The sequence below is a fragment of the Haliaeetus leucocephalus genome, unplaced genomic scaffold (genome assembly GCF_000737465.1).
Source record: "Haliaeetus leucocephalus isolate CR32 unplaced genomic scaffold, Haliaeetus_leucocephalus-4.0 Scaffold577, whole genome shotgun sequence".
Taxonomy (NCBI): Eukaryota; Metazoa; Chordata; class Aves; order Accipitriformes; family Accipitridae; genus Haliaeetus; species Haliaeetus leucocephalus.
This window is the reverse complement of record NW_010973013.1, coordinates 7304970-7322318: the sequence shown is the minus strand read 5'-3', so window position 1 is coordinate 7322318 and position 17349 is coordinate 7304970. Positions and strand designations below refer to the sequence as shown.

The window sequence follows — 17349 nt, the reverse complement described above, 5'->3', positions numbered from 1 at the left end:
GAGTCCCAGAGCCAGAGCGGGCCTGGGGAGGACTGCAGGTCTGCGAAGGCTGTTCTTTCCAAAAAGTTGGGAGCGGTGCTGGTGAGCAGGGCATGGTGTCAAGAGAAATAAAAACCAGGAACGGGGGCTTTTGAAGAAGAAAAGAATTGGTCTACTTCCTGGGTGTTAACAGGGAGGAGCAGGAGCACCTCAAGGAAGAGTTAAAAGAGGGAGGACAAAAAGCCCATGTCGCTTATGGAGTAGTTAAGCGATACCTAAGCCCTAGAAGAGGAATTTTTGCCATTGTAACAGCAAAGAAAAGATGATCCCTAGGCCTGGCCCCAGGTGGATTATCTATTGATAAACTACCACAAACCAAAGGAGGAGAGAGATATTTTTTTGGTAGTGACAGAGGTATTTCCAGGATAGAGAAAAATTTTATATGAAGGTGCTGCTGTTAAGGTAGTGTTAACCTGATACAGAACTCGACAGGTAAGTGATGCTGGCCAAGTTCTTGTCATCACAGGAGATGTCATGCAGCTGGCATCTCGGAGCATCCAGACGTGGTGGCTGGGGTGTGCAGGACCATCCCCTGGCCTCTGGACAAGGAGAAAGAATAAACCAGGCTTTAAAATAAACCAGTTGAAAGGCGGCAGGCAGAACAGCTCTCTCTGACATTGCCAGGCATCTGATCCAAGTCTCAAATGAAAATGAGATTGTTTCCCCTTCCCTCTTCCAAGTCCATTACTTTTGGACACCTGATGTCTTTAAGGATGGAGCTTAACTGTTGTCTTTATGAGGCCCAACACCAAGACTGTTAAATTCCCTGCAGACAACTGCTATGAGAAGATACGGCAATATTCGAAGTCCAAACTGGAGAGACGTTACTTAAAGTCAGGTCAAAGGTCTGTAGGCCCCTGAAAGCCAGGTCAAGGGCACATGAGGGCTCACTAAAGTGCCTAAAGGTAGGAAAGAAACCAAAGGGAGACAGGCTCGTTAGTCATCAGTGCTGCTGAGTCAGCAGTATGCCAGCTAAAAATCCAACTCCTAGCCTCTACATAGCATCAGGTCCTGGAGCAGATAGGTACCAGTGTAATGTAAGGAAAGCTTAGCACTGATAAAAGTCGGTGCGGTGGAAGGGCTGCACTATTCCTCACGGTGCGATTTGGAGAAGATAGATCTCAGTGTAGCCAGAGAGGAAAAGATTGTACAGAAAGTGCTTAGGAGCAAAACAGCTGAAATGGCTCGTGTCCCCATCGGGAAGGGAGGTGCTTCACTTTTACAGATTACACCACAGCCAGCCGCACGTTCGGCGTGCCTACACAGATAGGTCTCATGGTTCAGCACCACAAAACCCTCTCAGGACAAGTAATCCCATGTTACTTGTGCACAGGCGTCTGTGTATGACATACAAAACTCCTAACATGGAGCAAGATACTGCACACATAATCTTTATTTTTAGGATAAATGTCTAAGAATGGCATCAAGACTGTCAGAGCCAAGACATAAACAGGGCATATGAATACCACAGAAAACCTTTCAGTGTCACAAACAAGATGCCTGTGTCCTATCCGGTCGTTTCCATTTATTGTTGGTGACAGTTTTGGCTATGGGATGTTGCCAGCTGACGTTAGCAGCCAGGCTGCATTTCCCACTGCAGAGCATTATCACCACCTCATGTTTGTGACAATAAACACAGGAGCGTTGCAGGTGCAGTACATGCACAAAATAACAGCTGCCAAGAGCAGAGGAAAATAGCAATGGTTGTGCATGTGGTGTCAGCTTTTATGTAGTCGTGTGGCATTTAGGAAGTTATTTTCCCCTTCATTAGTGCAAAAGTACTGCATTTATCTCTACAGGAGGTGAAGGGCCTTGTAAAGGCAAAGCATGATATAACTAAATACCAGTTCGATCCTCTGAATTTTAACAATGCCTTGGGAGTTAACGGGGAAGGAAAATGACATGTTAATGGAACACACAGAGATTTCAAGAGCAGCCACGGGATTCTGGAAAGAGAGCATCAACAGCATCAGCAGAGGTTACATGAACTGATGGGAGAAATCAAGAGGCTGTCTTGGAAACACAAATATTTACAGTCCACTATTGGTGCCACAGCTTTAGGGGATGGTCTGCACAGACTGATGCAGCACTGCCCTGATTTATCCAGTCTATTGTTAATTGCAATTATATTGTTTGTATAAATTGCTGATTGCTATTGCAAAACATCGAATTGTCTAATTGGTTGCATTGGTACCGAGGGTAGAAATGAGGTTGGGCACATACATGAAGCTGCTCCAGGACCAAGTTAAGAAAGCAGACTCTTGTCCATTTAGCCTTTGATTTTAACGTTTGTAATTTAAGACAAATGTCAACAGACCAACAGAAACCTGCACCTACTAGATTGTAGCTAACTGCTTTGAGGCCTCTTGAGGAAGGGAAATATGGGCAAAGGACAAAAATTTAGCTTTTGTGGTGTGGGCATTACAGATCAGCATAACACCAAAGCGGGAAAGGAACTGGGAACACGCCAAACTCGGGTGCAACTGGCTTCAATTGCCTCTCTAGCAACACTGCGAACAGGGCAGCTTTACAACCCAAAAACCTGCCGAGAGCGAGCGCAGCTCTCACTGAAGTCACCCGAACAAGGCAGACGGAAGGTGGGGTGCGAGCCTGAAATCACCCCAAAACCCCGGACCTGAAAAAAGTCGCTGCGGTCATTTTTGGTGAACACCGCGTTTGCAATAACGTTAATGCTGACATGACGGGCTTTTAGCCTTCCTTTCGCCTACCCCAGTCTTTAGCAGAGTTAATTAATCACCAGGGGAAACCACACCACACAACCATCGGCAGCTCCCGCCTTCAGCTCCCAACCTCAATTATCTTCTCCTTTCTAGTAAGGCCGAGGGGGATCAGAAGGTATTTTTTCTCCTTTTTCTGCCCCTCGCTCCCATCCCCGGTGTTCAGGCCCCACGGGTGGGGACGGACACGCAAGCCCTGTCACACACGCCTGGCCTGCGCTACCACAAACAGGCCGCAACCCCCCTCAACGCTGCCGGGAGCCAACCCCAGGCCGCAGGACCGACTCTTGTCGGTACCGGCAGCTGCGACCCGCGGCCCGGCCTGGTCCCACCCGGTGACACCGATCGAAACGCTCGGGCCCGCGGAAGGGACCGGAGCCGTGGGCCAGTAACGGCGGGAGGGCGCATGCGCGGAGAGCGCCGGCGCGCAGCCCGCCCCTCCCGCGAGGTCTTCTAGCCCTCGCCGCCACCCGTAGTGGGCGTGGTTTGCGTGCCCGTGCGTGCCCGGGATGCGGAAGTGAGGAGCTGTAGCGGCGGCGGTGGCGGCAGGTGCGGGTGGCGGTGCTGATTCTCGTCCTTTCCCGGTGGTCGTAGGGGTCGGGGTGTGAGGGGGAGCCTCCTTTTACCCCGTCTCGGTGGAGATCTGGGGGGGTGAGCCGCCCCACACTGCGCACCGGGGCCGGGCCCCGTTGTCCCGTGCCCCGCTGCGGGCCGAGCTGTGGCTGCTGGGGCAGGGGTGAGCCGAGAGCCGCGGGGCAGAAGCAGGGCTCGCTGAGGCGTCTGAAGCGGCCTGGAAGAAAAACCGTCGTCTTTTCCGCGGCGGCCATTGCCGAGGATAAACCGTTTTTATCCGCCTCACTTGTTTCGCTGTGTAGGCAGGCCACCGGCCTTGCTGTCCCGGGGCTGGGGTGGGACAGGATGGACTGGGGTGAGATGGAATGGGGTGGGATGCTCTGCTCCGCCTGCCTGTGTGGAGGGTTGCGCTTCTGAACCAGGTGCTGTGCTGCCTTATGGACTCAGGATCGGAGGTGGCGTGTTCATTTGTCATAACTCTGAAAGTTGCCATAGACTGTGTATTTAAGCAGTCTAACAATTTAGCTGTGGGTTGTCGTAGGCTCAGTGTGCCTCGTTCGTCACACACGTTGCAGCTGCTTCTTCAGATGCCCTAAATCCAAATTCTACCCCACCTAGCTACAAATCCTTTTGGGTCCCTTCTGATAGCTCAGCTCTAAAGAGTTTTTTTTATGCTAAATGCCACATTGTGGGGACAGGGTGAAGTTATCAAACAAAACAACGCTTCACAGAGACTTCTGTTTTCCTATGATTTTTATTTTATGTGAGCCTCTTGGGGGAGGTTTTTTTTGTGTGCTGTACAAGCACAGTTAGGGAAAACAATTGTTTGGCTTATGGTGTGGCCTCTAAAGACTGTTATAAAGCACGGGAGAGTAACTTGGTCCTTTTATTACAGAGAGACTGCAGGAAGATTCCCAGCTGGCTTGCCTGCAAAGTCCAAGGAAGGCACAATTGAAGGTAGGTACGAATTTCTCAGGAGTTCAGGCTTCTCTCTGCACCTGGGAAGCATCTTTAATGTGCCTATCATGGTCTTTGATGGTCAGTATAGTCTTTGGTTGTACATGGATTGACTATTTGCTATGTATGTTAGCTTCTTTTTTAAGAATGACTCGTGTTGCCATCAGCTGAACAGCATGTTGCTTCACTGATTCTCTTGCTAGGATGTGTAAGTGACAAGAGGGCCTGTTCATGTGTTTCCACTACCACCTGCTGGAGCACCTCTGAGAACCATCTTATCAGACTCTGATCTGGCATCCTTTGTAGTAGTGAAGTCCGGCCGTTGTGTGTGGTACTGTCTACAGTTGGCCAGCTCATTGCAGGCACTCAGTCTTAGACTGCAAATTATTTCGTGCTCTTCTCTGCATAGATGAAAGCAGAGAAGTGTCATGGTTGCTTCTTTGTAGTCCTAAGATACACAGAACAATCAGGCAGCAGAGAGCAGCAATCTTTGCCTTTTGTTGAATTTGCCCATTGACTAAACTGTAAAGCGAAGCATATCTGAGACGAGGCCGAGGAGGAAATACTGAGTGGCTTTTAGACAGTGACCTGTTTTGATGTATAAGAACTTGATCTGAGAAAACATTGGTGATTTTCTTCAGAGCCTGGTGACTCAAGTTAGGTCCAGCTCCACAGTGAGAGAGCCTTGAGCTCTAGGTCAAAAGCAGCAACTTGCGCAGGGTTGTGTCACAACACGACAGTTGTTGGACAACTGTGGACAGTGGCAGGGATGAGAACAAGACCCAGGTCTCCTGTCATTATTTGATGTCTTATAAGAGGATTTGAATGGGCCCGTTTTGCCTTGGGATTTTTGAGAAAACTTCCTTCTGTGTGTGCCGGTAATGCTGGGAACAGGGTTTGTATATGAAACAATGGCTCATTTTCTTGGAGGGGGGATGTGAGCTTCTGCAAAATGGGGTTTTCTTCAGAGCTTTATCCTGGGTGCAGTATCACAAGATCAAAAGCTGTGCCTCAGCCACTTCTACTGTCAAGCAACTGAGGTGCTTGCTCACGCTTTTCCTGGCACGCAGCTCAGAAATAAAAGCGTGCCTCTGCTTCCCCTCTGTCTCTGCAGGCACGTTTCCTGCCATGGTGAATGAGAGGCATAATGGCAACCTGCTTGTGCACCTGGGAGCCAAACTGCAGGCCTACCCGGAGGAGCTGCTCCGGCAGCGGCGAGGCTACGATGGCCAGCCCGAGTACCTGATCCAGTGGAGCATCATCAGCTTGGAAGAGAGAGCAGTGGAAGGCAGCAGTGCCTCCTCCGCAGAGACCAAGCCGGAGAACATCTCGATGTGGATGTCTGCAGAAGAGGTCTGTGCCAGCTGCCCGGCGCTGCTGGGCAAGAGGAAGCTGGAAGGGCAGTGGGTGAAAGAGGAGAAGGCAGCCAGCCCGTTCGCTGCAGATGTCCCGCTGGATGAAGCCTCGCTGCTGGAGATGAAGGCTGATGTCAGGAGCCTGACGCAGCGAGCTGGCCGGCAGATGGCCGAGACTGAGGCCCCGGAGTCCTCCATCCTCAACACCATCCACGTGCTGAGCGCGTACGCCAGCATTGGCTCGCTGGCGGGCGCCTTCAAGGAGACGGGAGCCCTCGACTTGCTGATGAAGATGCTGTGCCACAAGGAGAAGGAACTCCGCCGCAGTGCCGCCAAGATGCTGAGGGCCCTCGCTTCGCACGATGCAGGTGGGGGCTGCTGCTGCTGCTGCTCAGTGCAGCTGAGGAGGTGCTGCTGGGCAGCTGAGGGGTGCCAGTCCTTTTGTAGGCGTGGGATGCCTGGGAAGCAGTGTGTCTCAGGGCTTTTTGGCAAAAGGGGAAGGATCAGACTGGAGCTTCCAAGGGGCGCCTCGGTTGTAGTTGTCTGGGGTGCTTTAAGACCTAGGAACTCTTTCCCTTGACAGCTTCCTGAGCTGGGATGCTGATTAACTGTTAGGAGGACTTATGCCAAGGGGCTTGGCAGAGTGTCGGGGTGTCTCTGCTGCATGCTTTCAATCGGAAAGGCTCTGGCCTGTTTTTGGCAGGGAGCCTTTCCTTAGGCCCTGGTGGGTAGAGGCTGGTCCTTTCCCAGTCCTCTCATTTGAGAGGAGCTGCCGTGGCTCGGAAGTGACTGATGAGGCTTGAGTGCGCCTGGAAGGTTGCTAGTGGTGGTGTGTCGCACAAGAGATCTGGCTTTCCCTGTCCTAGTGCCCGAGCTCACGTGGCTCTCCAGTGGGGCAGATGCGGGGCTGATTCAGGTTAAAACTTAACTTCTTTCTCCCCTGGAACCCTGTTCTGGAGTCATTTATTTGGGGCTGCTGCTCTGGGGGAATCTCACAGCTTTAGGGGTGGAAAAAATACGGTGTCATTCAGTGGAGCAAAATGTTGCCAACCCAGATTAAAGGACGGAATGTGGTTCTGGGTGACAGTGAGCAGCAGAGCTGTTCCTTGCCTGCACGTCTGTATTGTGCAGGCAGGGTGGGGTGAGGGTTATCTTTGTGGGGCCTGAAGAGTTTCTGTTGTTGTTGCAGGGAGCCGGGCCTATGTCCTGCTGTCGCTGAGCCAGCAGGATGGCATTGAGCAGCACATGGACTTTGACAGTCGCTACACCTTGCTGGAGCTGTTTGCTGAGATGATGTCTTCTGAAGAGCACTGCATGTCCTTTGAGGGGATTCACCTTCCCCAGGTAGCGGCAGGTCCTGCCAGCCCTGGGCCTGTGGGTTTTAGGGGTCAGGAGGGCTGAGAGTGAGGGGGCCAGAGCTGGTGTTGTGGTTTAGGACAGGAAGGTAGTCGGTAGTGGGCGGCTGAGCAGGACTGGGCGTGGGGAGAGCTGGCACAGGATCTGGGCCTGGCTTGAGGCTGGGGAGTGGTGGAGGGGCACATGGAGAGCCTTGTCTCTGAGCAGGGAGATGAGGGTGGGCTGAGAGGTCTCTGCTCCTGCCTGCTGGTCTGGAGCTATCGTGGGAGCCTGACTGTGGATGAGCTGGTGGCTCCAAGAGGGCCGGGGGCTGGAGGGGCTCTGCAGGCTCGATTCTGACAGCCGTGCTTGTTGCAGATCCCCGGGAAGCTGCTGTTCGTTCTGGTGAAGCGCTACCTGTGTGTCACTTCTCTGATGGACAAGCTCAGCAGTGGCGTGGAGCAGGGAGGGGAGCAGCAGGACTGCGTTGTGCGGAGCCCGCTCGCTGAGGAGAGGAGCCGTGTGAAGCAGGAGTTTGAGTTCAGCATGGCTATGGCAAACCTCATCTTGGAGCTGGTGCACGTGATGGGCTGGGACCACGGCCACAAGCCAGAGCCGCTGCCCCAACAGGAGCTGCGGCCTCGCACCACCCACTCCATCTTCCACCCCAAGACCCCAGCCCGCACTGCTGCCCAAATGCCTGTGCTCACTTCAAATCGTGATCCCCACAAAAAGCAGGGTCGTGCCTTCCTAACCCTGTCAGACTTCGCAGACCGCAGTGGCTATGTGGAGTACTTGCAGGCAAACCTGGTGCGCGGCATGAGGGTGCGCTTGCTGGAGGACTGTGGTGATGTTAGAGCTGGGGAGGAAGGCGAGTTTCTTCAGAGCACTAATAGCATGCACACAGTGCAGGTAGGTCACTAGTAGAAGTAGTCTGGCTGGGATGGCAGAGGGGAGTGACAGGGGTGACTGATGATTTCCTAATGATGTCTTCATGTGCAGGAAATTTGACAAGAGGCGTATCGTAATTAGGACACTGTCTACATCTGTCCTGGCAAAGAAGTCATCTTTCAGAGCTGGAAGTGTGGGTCCTGAGGAAAGCTAGTCTGATTTAGTATGGGTTGTCCTGCTAAGATTTCTTAGCCTTTAAAATGGGTGGCTCTATCCTGCCTCCCAGGAACAGTCCCTAGCCCTGGTTTGGTCTTGAGGGTGGTTTGGGAACAGGCTAGCTGGCGCAAATGAGTATCACAGCAAAAGATGCTTGAAGGTCTTAAGCCTTAGTATGTGAGTGACAGTACTTATGGCATACTGTTGTTCTCACTGGGTTGGACACAGCCTACATAGCTGTTTCTTTTGATCTGCGACTGTATGCCAGGATCTGTTTCCCTTTAAAAATGCCCTTTGGGTGAGCTGACCTTAAATGATAGGTAGGGCTGTCTATTACCTGGCCTAAGAAGTTATCCTTGATGCACTCCAGGAGTCTCCTGGACTGTCTGCAGCTCGCTGTGCTGCTTTTCCAGCAGATGTCAGGGTGATTGAAGTCCCCCAGGAGGATGAGAACCTGCGAACACAACCCCTCCTGTAGCTGGAGTAAGAAGGCTTTGTCATTAGGCTCCCCTTGATCGGGCAGCCTGTAAATGCTGACCACAAGGTTCCCTTTGTTGGCTTGATCTCTGATTCTTGGCCTAAGGCATTCAGCTCTTGCCACTCTCAGAACATCGTGCTAGTGTATGGGTCAGTGCTGGAGCAGCAGGGCTTGGACTCAAGCCTGGAGGTGGGAGAGCATTTGAGTGCTGTTCTGGCCTTTTTGTGGGCACAGGGAGGTGTTTGCTCCTGCTTAGACCTTTTTCTTGAGACTTTCTTCTCGGTCCTGAAGGCTGGGCACCTTCAGTGAGAGCTGAGACTTTGTTTTGACTATGCAGTGGGGAGCTGGTGGGCTTTGTGCGTCACTCTAATCTATGTATGGTTATTTCTGCAGGCTGTCTGCTGATCTTGTGCTTTGGCCATGCTTTTGAGCTTCCCAAACACTGCAGCTAGAGGCACAATTTCTGTTCTCTTAAACATCAAGCTTTAGCTGGCTGTCATCCATAGATAGAGGGCTGTCTCTGCTCATGTCCTCTGCTCAGTCCAGCATTGTGTTGGCTGCAAACAGGGCTATAATTCAGTTCATGAAATTGTTATTAAATTGAGATAGTAACCAGTACAATGAGAAACTGTAACCACTGTACACGTTAGTGTGTGCAATTGTGGGTTTGGGAGTGGTTTTTGTTGTTTTGCTTTCTCTCCCCCAAGTAATTTGCAAAAGTGCATACTTTGGTTTTGCAGATGATACATAAGGAGTCTGAGGCCACTTGAGTTGGTCATAGCTGTACTTGAGGTGCCTCTTCAGCCTACGCTCAAAGGCTTTTACTTTTTTTTCCAATTCTCTCCCCAATCCCACTGGGGGCGGGGGTGAGTGAGCGAACGGCTGTGTGGTGTTTAGCTGCCTGCTGGGTTAAACCACGAAGCTACTTCAAGCTGATTCCTGTGGCTTTAGATGGCCTGCAAATAGACTTAAGTGCTATGCTAGTGCAAAGCTCTGTGTTGCTGATATTCAAAAATCAATAGCTGAAAAGCCTCACTCTCGTATCTGTAGAAATGCATGACTTCGTAATGCTCTTTCCAAATCTGTCTTGCTGTAACTTAAAGTTCATTACCTTTCTAGAGAGGAGGTAGAGAATTTGACATTACCTTCTGCATGTTTGAAGACCATTTCCTTTAAATCTACTTTCAGCTTTTGTAAAGCATGAGATTCTCTAGCCTTCTTGGCCATTTTATTTTGTGTAATGCCATTATTTTAATTTATAGCCAAATAAAAATTAGCCAATTAAGAACACTGAACACTGACTTACTACTTTTCTCCTATTGTGTCTCTTTGTTTTCTTGTGTACAGGGAAATGGTGTGAATATTCTTTTGTTTTCCTCAGCCAGTTGCAGACTGCTGCTTCCTTCTGATACTTGTCTGTGAGAACTGGTTTTAGGATGAATTTTTCCAGTCACCCTTCCGTAACTTTAACTTACTCTAGTCCAGGCTCGTTAACTGCCTTCTAGTTTTGGAGCACTTCTTGCAGATGTAATTTAAACCAGTAGCTCAAAATACTCTAAAATGTGCATGTGCAAGAAGGATGCTTTCAGCCTTATCTGCTTGTTTGGTGGTGGGTGTTACCAGGATGTGCTTGTATTAGGAGAGCATAACTGTTAGGACAGCATGTGCTGTGCAAATATGGCATGCCCATCTTATTTGCACTTTTTCTACTCCCATTCTTTTCCCTTCATACTCCTAAGTTCTTGGGTTCTGTTGGGCAGATTTCTTGCCCACAGTTCCTCTACTTAATCACTTTCTTCTCTGGTTTAATAATTTACCATTTGATGCCCTGTGCTTTACTGAAGTTGACAAATGAAATCAATCTTTTTTTTTTTTTTTTTTAATCTAGAAAATTGGTTACTTCAGCAAAGAAAGCTAATGCATCAATTTGTCAGAATCGCAGCTTGAAGCAGGTTTACCTGTTAATTCAAATTTATTGTTTATCTTGAATGCTTTGAGTTGTTCTTTCCACTAAAATATGCTTTAAAGGTTTGCATACTCCTGAAGTCAAAGTGGTGAAGCTGTAGTGATGATTTAAGTAACTTTTTTTTTTTTCCCTCAAATTAGAGGCACTGGCTTTAGTGTTTGTCAGTCACATGGAAACACCACTGAATAACCTAAATCCTTCCCACTTTCCAACTGTGCTTCTGGCAGATTACTTGGCATGCGTTTCATCTCTCTCCTCCAAACTGAATTTCGCTTCTCTCTCAGTTGTGGCAACTTCCGGATTTGTATCCCTCTACCCGTTATCAGTCTGTTTTACTTTCTTTTGTGTTTACTCAATATTCAAATAGAATACTCTTCTAGTTTTGGACCATGCATAGGTGATTTTTCATTGCAGGCCCCCTCAACTGAATAACTGCTTTGCATCTTCTTAAGTGGTTGATAACCCTTTTGTCTTTTATAACCCAGTCTGTAAAGATAAATTGCAAAGGAAATATGTTTCCTACTGATTCTCTCTTTGTCCTTATGCTCTTTGATTTTTAAGATCTGTGTTTTTCTAAAATTCTGTTTTATATTTCTTACAAGCTTGTACTTGCTTTTACTCTTAATGTGACTGGGCACTTGGAAAGAGCACCAAGATCCTTTCACATTTTTCGCCTGGTGCCTGTGTTATAAATTTCAGAGGTTTTTTTTACTCGCTTTTGAGCTGAAGTGTACTGTTAACTTCCATTCCCTTTGTCCAGTTGGTCCTTTAGGTTCCTTCTCCTGTCTATTTTTCTGTTTAACTAGGTTGAATAAACTTGCAATTGCTCCATCCAGGCTTATTTCGGTAACAGTCTTCTGTAAGGCTCACGCTACCAGCAAAACCAGGTCTAAATGGTAACAAATACTCAGTGAAGAAGACTGTTGGCTGTTATATTTGGAAGTACCTAATTTCTGCTGCTATTAGTGTTCCTTGCCCTCCAGTCTGTCTAGCAAGTTGGGAATGTACCTGCAGTCTTTGGGGGTGTAATTTTTACCCTGCTCTTTGTGTTCATATCTAGGTATGTGTCTGTAGCAGTTCCCCAGAGGTATGTGAGAAACTTGTGAATCAAACCATTCAGTGAGTGGCATCTCAAAATCATCTTTGTAATGACATGTCTTGATCGTCCTTGCTTTTCAGGGCCTTTGCCATCAGTCTCCCTTTGAAGGGAAACTTGATTTTTATGTGTGTTCCTCTTTCTTATCTTGTGTATCACGCTTGCTTTGTATTGACAGTTTATCTGCTGGTGACTAGCGAGTTCAAGCTACAAGCACTGCTTCTCCCTGGTGTTTGTTAAAATTTTGATCCTTTCCTTTTTGGATTAGTTCTGCTTTTGCAGCTCATCCTGTGTCGTGGTTTAACCCCAGCCAGCAACTAAGCACCACACAGCTACTCGCTCACCTCCCCTCTGCTGCAGTGGGATGGAGGAGAGAATCAGAAGGGTAAAAGTGAGAAAACTCCTGGGTTGAGATAAAGTCAATTTAATAGGTAAAGCAAAAGCCACGTGTGCAAGCAAAGCAAAACAAGGAATTCATTCCCCACTTCCCATGGGCAGGCAGGTGTTCAGCCATCTCCAGGAAAGCGGGCTCCATCACACGTAATGGTGACTTGGGAAGACAAACGCCATCACTCCAAACATCCCCCCTTCCTTCTTCCCCCAGCTTTATTTGTATGCTGAGCGTGACATTCCATGGTCTGGAATATCCCTTGGATCAGTTGGGGTCAGCTGTCCCGGCTGTGTCCCCTCCCAAGTTCTTGTGCCCCTCCAGCCTCCTCGCTGGTGGGGTGGGGTGAGGAGCAGAAAAGGCCTTGGCTCTGTGTAAGCACTGCTCAGCAGTAAAGAAAACATCTCTGCATTATCAGCACTGTTTTCAGCACAAATCCAAAACATAGCTCCATACTAGCTACTGTGAAGAAAATTAACTCTATCCCAGCCAAAACCAGCACATCCTGCCTGAGTCTTGCTGTCGGCCTTCTGTGTGCAAAACACAAATTCATGTGCATTTTTGATTGGGTCCAGTCCATCATGAGTCTGTCTCCTGCCTCCTCTCATGTTTCTTTTGTTGCTCTGCTTTCTGTTGCTTTCTTTGCCTGTCCAAAGAAAAAGTTTCACTGGTGTGTCTGGTCATTCAGTCATACCTTTCCATGACTCCTCTGAGATGATATTTGATACATAACTAGTTTAGGTCAGGGATTCATTGAAGACTAATTGGTGTTGTGCATAGAGTTTAACTCAATTTCCTTCCATATAGTGCTTGCTTAAAGTCTCTTGGCATCTTATCTCTTTAGCTCTCCAGCACAATGGAGTCCTAGTGGCACTGGTGTAACTCCAAAAGAGCTCAGTGAATCAGGCAACCTGTGTATTTTTCTGCTGTTTTTTTTTAAGGTATTGACATGTTGTACTTGCTGTTGCTGGGTCCTCCTTCTGCTCAGAAGGTTAAATGTAAAACTACGGCATGGGAAGCCATAAAAAAAATCCTTTGGGTTTTGAGAGGCAACTTGGACAAAGCATGGGAAACAATTGCCTTCTTTGAGATATGCTTGACAAGAGCCCAAAACCGATCTGAGAGGGTTGGTGAGTGACCAAGGCATAAAAGTATAACCAATAGAAGATGAAGTCAGAGTAGGAAAAATAGTTTTCTTTACATTTGCATACACCAAGTGGTTTGTGCCTCAAGACCCTTTATATACAGCTCCTCTGCCTTGAGGTAGTGTTGGTTATGCTCTTCCTTTGTATGCTTTTCCCAAGGCAGCTGCTGCTGGGCACTTTTGGAATGGGCATGCTTAACTAGATGTGCTTCTGTCACTGCTGCTGTGCTAGATGAGATCTGTAGTGGTTGCAGGCAAAGTCGGTGTTTTTTTTAAATAAAGATCCAGGTGTAACCAGGGGAACAAGTTAATAAGGATGGTATGCTTAAAAATTAGACAATGTCTGTGTTGCAATCTGTTTATGAATTAGGTGGTCTTCTACTTGAAGAGTGCTTGCTATCTCCATGCGTTTGGGAAATGGGAGAACAAATGTAGCATGAGGATTGAATGAGTGAGCAAATCTGATCATCTAGATCTGTTTCACCCACAGGTTTTATGGCAGTCAACAGGTCAGACCTACTGGATGCATTGGCATATGTTGGAGATTATTGGCTTTGGAGACCAGTGGGAAGATCTTGCTGCTCAGGAAAAAGAATATAGTCTGATAGAGAGCTTTAATCTAGACACAGGTGAGATTATGTGCTGCATGTGTGTGGCTGTATCATCTCTTTCTGGTTCTGCTGTGGTATGTTTTTGAGTGGTGAACTTTATATGCCTAAGCGTATAGCAACTAGCAGGTTGGATTTAGAAAGCATTATGAGCTTTTAGTTTGTATGACCATGTAGAGCTGGTTAAGTAATTACATGGCTTGTGGTTGCATGGAGTATTTTTGAATCCTAGACTTCTGTCATGATATAATAGAAGTAATGATATAAAAAGCATAAAATTTTATTTTAAACTGTGACTGTCAAAAATATGTGTTCGAATTAACTGAACAAACTGCCAAAATAAGAACACAGACTGTCTCTGAGATGAAGCTGCTTTAGGGACCCTCAGATCCCCTTTAAGTGATGTGGATTTCTAAAAGCATTAACATGCCAACAATTTATTTAACTTCATACCACTCAGTTTTGGGCAAGGTGAGCATTAAATGCAGTTTTCATAAGACATCTGCAGAGTCTCCTAGAATCCTTTGACATTGGTCTTGTACTGGGAGAGATAAAAGGGAAAATCCAGACTTCAGATACCCCTTCCTCGTTCAGCGTCTGACATGACTCTGGCCAGGGAAACCTGTTAAAGTAACTCTTTTATCACACCAGCAATCTTGTAGGACATCTTTTGGAGAGAGTGATTTGGATTTAACTGCTGCAAGAGACAGAATATACATGAGATCAGCAGCTAATCATCCACTTAAAAAAAATATTCTTATTGCCGGTTGAAAAGATGGCTTCTTTAATGGCTTCTACATCTTTTAACTAAATACATAACTGCACATCAGTTTGAAGTGGTTAAGTTAAAACAAACTTGGTTAGACTTTGGCTTTTGTCTTGGTCTTTCTGGTTTTGATAGAAGCATGGGTTCTATTTCACTTCTGTGTAAAACTCTTACCAGTCATCATATCCCACACAGAAACTGAACTGAAAAAGTAGATGCTTTCTGCTTTGGATCTTGACGGTTGGATAAATTAGCTCATGTTGACTGACTGTTGGTAATTAGCTGTGTATCTAGTTGCTCTTAGCACGCTTGAGTCTCTTGGAGTGAGTTTGGCCCTTTTCTGTTGAGTCTTGAGGTGGTGAATATCTCCCACCTTGCATTTGCAGAGAAAGCTGCGAGTTGTTGCTTAGCAGATATCAGCAAGTGTTGATTCAGCTCTTATTTCTAAATTACCTAAGGAATATCGAACCTACATAACATTTTATCTCCCTCTCTTCATTTTGGATGCATTAGCTAAAAGGAGCATGATAGCTATGCGGTCTTGTTTTGCTTTTGCCTATGAGTATTTGCCCTGATACCCAGCAGGAGGCATTTGGAAAAGAGAGAAGCTCTTGGCAGTAGTAACTTCTTGTCCATTGACTCCTCCAGCATCTTGGGCCAGCTCTGTTTCCCCTTCTGCAGCTGCACGCTGGCACTGTGGATTCTGCTGGTGCCGGGTGTCTGAGTGCGTTGCCCTGGCTGGTCCAGGCACCGTGGGAACAGGTTGGGGGAGCAGTGAGCTAGAGTTGCCCACTTTAAGCGTGTGCTTTTTCTGTTCTACAGCCCAAAGAGGTTCAAGTGAAGATGGTAATCCCCATCTCTGCAGCTTGTGGGGTCTCCTCCCAGCACGTTCCCCCTTTCTCGCTGCCCTCCTGTCACCTCCCTTTCCCACAGCAGGCTGTGGGACGGTGGGGACCTCTTCTGCCCAGACGGTCCGCACGAGCTCTTTCCCTGGGGAATGTGGGGTGTGCAGCAGAGGATGGGGGAATTGGCAGAGCTGACAGTGCCCTTCCTTGCTCTGCTCTCCTGCAGTTGCGCAGCCGTTTTTCTGCAAGCCCTTTGGGGGCCTGTACTCTCTGCCTTACCTGGGGGAGCAGCCGGCCAAGGCTGCAGAGGCCCTGAGCCGTGCCGAGTGGTGGGAGCTGCTCTTCTTTGTGAAGAAGCTGGAAGTGCAGGAGCAGAAAGAGATCATCTCTCTCATCCAGCAGGACCAGGGGGAGCAGGTAAGGGCCAGAGCCTGCAGCGGGGAACTGGGAGGGAGGGAGTGAGGGAGAACGATAGGGAAGGGACCGGGCGCGGAGGAGGAGATGGCAAGCGTGAGCTGTGTAGGGATGGCCTGAACGGGGCAGAACTGGGACTGCAAGGGGAGGGTGAGTCGGGGATGGCGAGAGCGTGGGGAGCTGGGCACAGCAAAGGAGTGAGGAGAGATGAGAGGAAGTGCGGTCTCCCGTGACCCTGGAAGGGTGACTGTGTCCGGCGAGGTTTGGGTAGGCGAGGCAAGCCCACGGGGTGATTCTGCCGGTTGCGGTTGGGTGGTGAGTGCTGGTGGGAGGTCTGGGCTGGTGGTAGTTGGGTTGGAGACTGCCAGGGGAGGGTGGCACTGGGAAATGGCCTCGGGGCCCTCCAGCGGTGCAGCCTTTCTGTCCGTCGTGGCGCTGGCCGTCACAAGGGGCGTGGGGTCTGTGGTGAGTCCGTGAGGGTTAACGTGACCCCGTCTGTCCAGCTGTCGGAGGTGGATGAAGAAGCCCTGATCCAGCTGTCAGTACCTGCGGAGCTGGCCCAGAAGATGCTGCGGGTCTTGGAGCAGCGGTGCCAGGGCAGCGCTCAGTGTGACCTGCGCGGCTCCCACGTCTACGCCAAATACTTCCTCGGCAGGGGGGCCGAGCAGGATGGCGGGGGTGGCCCCGCGGTGTCCTCGGAGGGTGCCGGCTGCAGGAGCGCTGGCCCTGAAGCCACAGCGGCGAAGGAAGACCTTTCCGCAGCCACAGTGCCGCCCCAAGCCCCCGCTGTGGCGGCCAAGTCGGATTCCCAGCTGTTCAGCGAGCTCCTGGAGAGGGAAGGGCTGTTCTTCCCCGAGGTGACGGAGGAGCAGATCAAAGGTAATCGCCTGCTACGCGCTGGGGCGCACGCACGGTGGCGGAGGCGGCACCGTTGCCTCGTCGGAGGAAGGCTCTGGGCAGGACACGGGAGGCCAGGCGCCCAGAGGTTGCCTGGGACGGGGGGTCCTGTGGGTGCTGGTGGGTCTGTGGGTGCGTGGCACCCCGGGAGTTGCTGGGGGTGTTACTGCTGCCCTAACGCCTGTGTCCCCGTCTCCTTCCCGCCAGCGTTGGGCAGCTGCGAGGGGGCGAGCGAGAGGGGCTCGCTGGCCAAGATCGCAGCCGTGGTGGACGTGGTCCAGAGCAGCAGCTCGGAGGTGGGGCTGCGCTTAGCTGGGCTCAAGCACATCGTGAAGATCCTGGAGGAGGAGCCCGAGCCCGAGCAGCAAGTCGGCAGAGCCCAGGGCGGGCTGGGGACCAGGAGCGTTGGGTGAGCCGTGGGGTGTCGCACAGCCCTCCTTGCTGGCTGGGGAGGGCTGTGTCGGCAGGGTGGGGGAGAGTACCGGAGGTGGCAGCGGAAGCGCGACGGCCGGTGTGTCCCTGCGTGCTGGGCAAGAAGAGAGGTGGATCTCGTGTGCCTTTGTCCCAGGCCGGCTCGTTCCTGGGGCTGACCCGGTGCGGTAGAGGCACGTGGGCAGGTAGAAGGCGGCTGGCCGGGCCCGGG

General features: G+C 49.8%; 1 protein-coding gene across 1 annotated transcript in view; it reads left to right on the top strand.

Annotated features, from left to right (window-relative positions):
* The first annotated feature begins 3282 nt into the window (after window positions 1-3282).
* The window catches only part of LOC104838238 (cullin-9-like), a 21090-nt gene continuing 7023 nt past the window's right edge, over window positions 3283-17349 (top strand). Inside the window, exons 1-9 of the mRNA XM_010577867.1 lie at window positions 3283-3326; window positions 4246-4307; window positions 5422-6030; window positions 6852-7006; window positions 7376-7909; window positions 13667-13805; window positions 15622-15812; window positions 16313-16688; window positions 16914-17115. Of these exons, the coding sequence (XP_010576169.1) occupies window positions 5436-6030; window positions 6852-7006; window positions 7376-7909; window positions 13667-13805; window positions 15622-15812; window positions 16313-16688; window positions 16914-17115 (2192 nt within the window). The 5' untranslated portion in view covers window positions 3283-3326; window positions 4246-4307; window positions 5422-5435. The remainder of the gene's footprint in view (window positions 3327-4245; window positions 4308-5421; window positions 6031-6851; window positions 7007-7375; window positions 7910-13666; window positions 13806-15621; window positions 15813-16312; window positions 16689-16913; window positions 17116-17349) is intronic.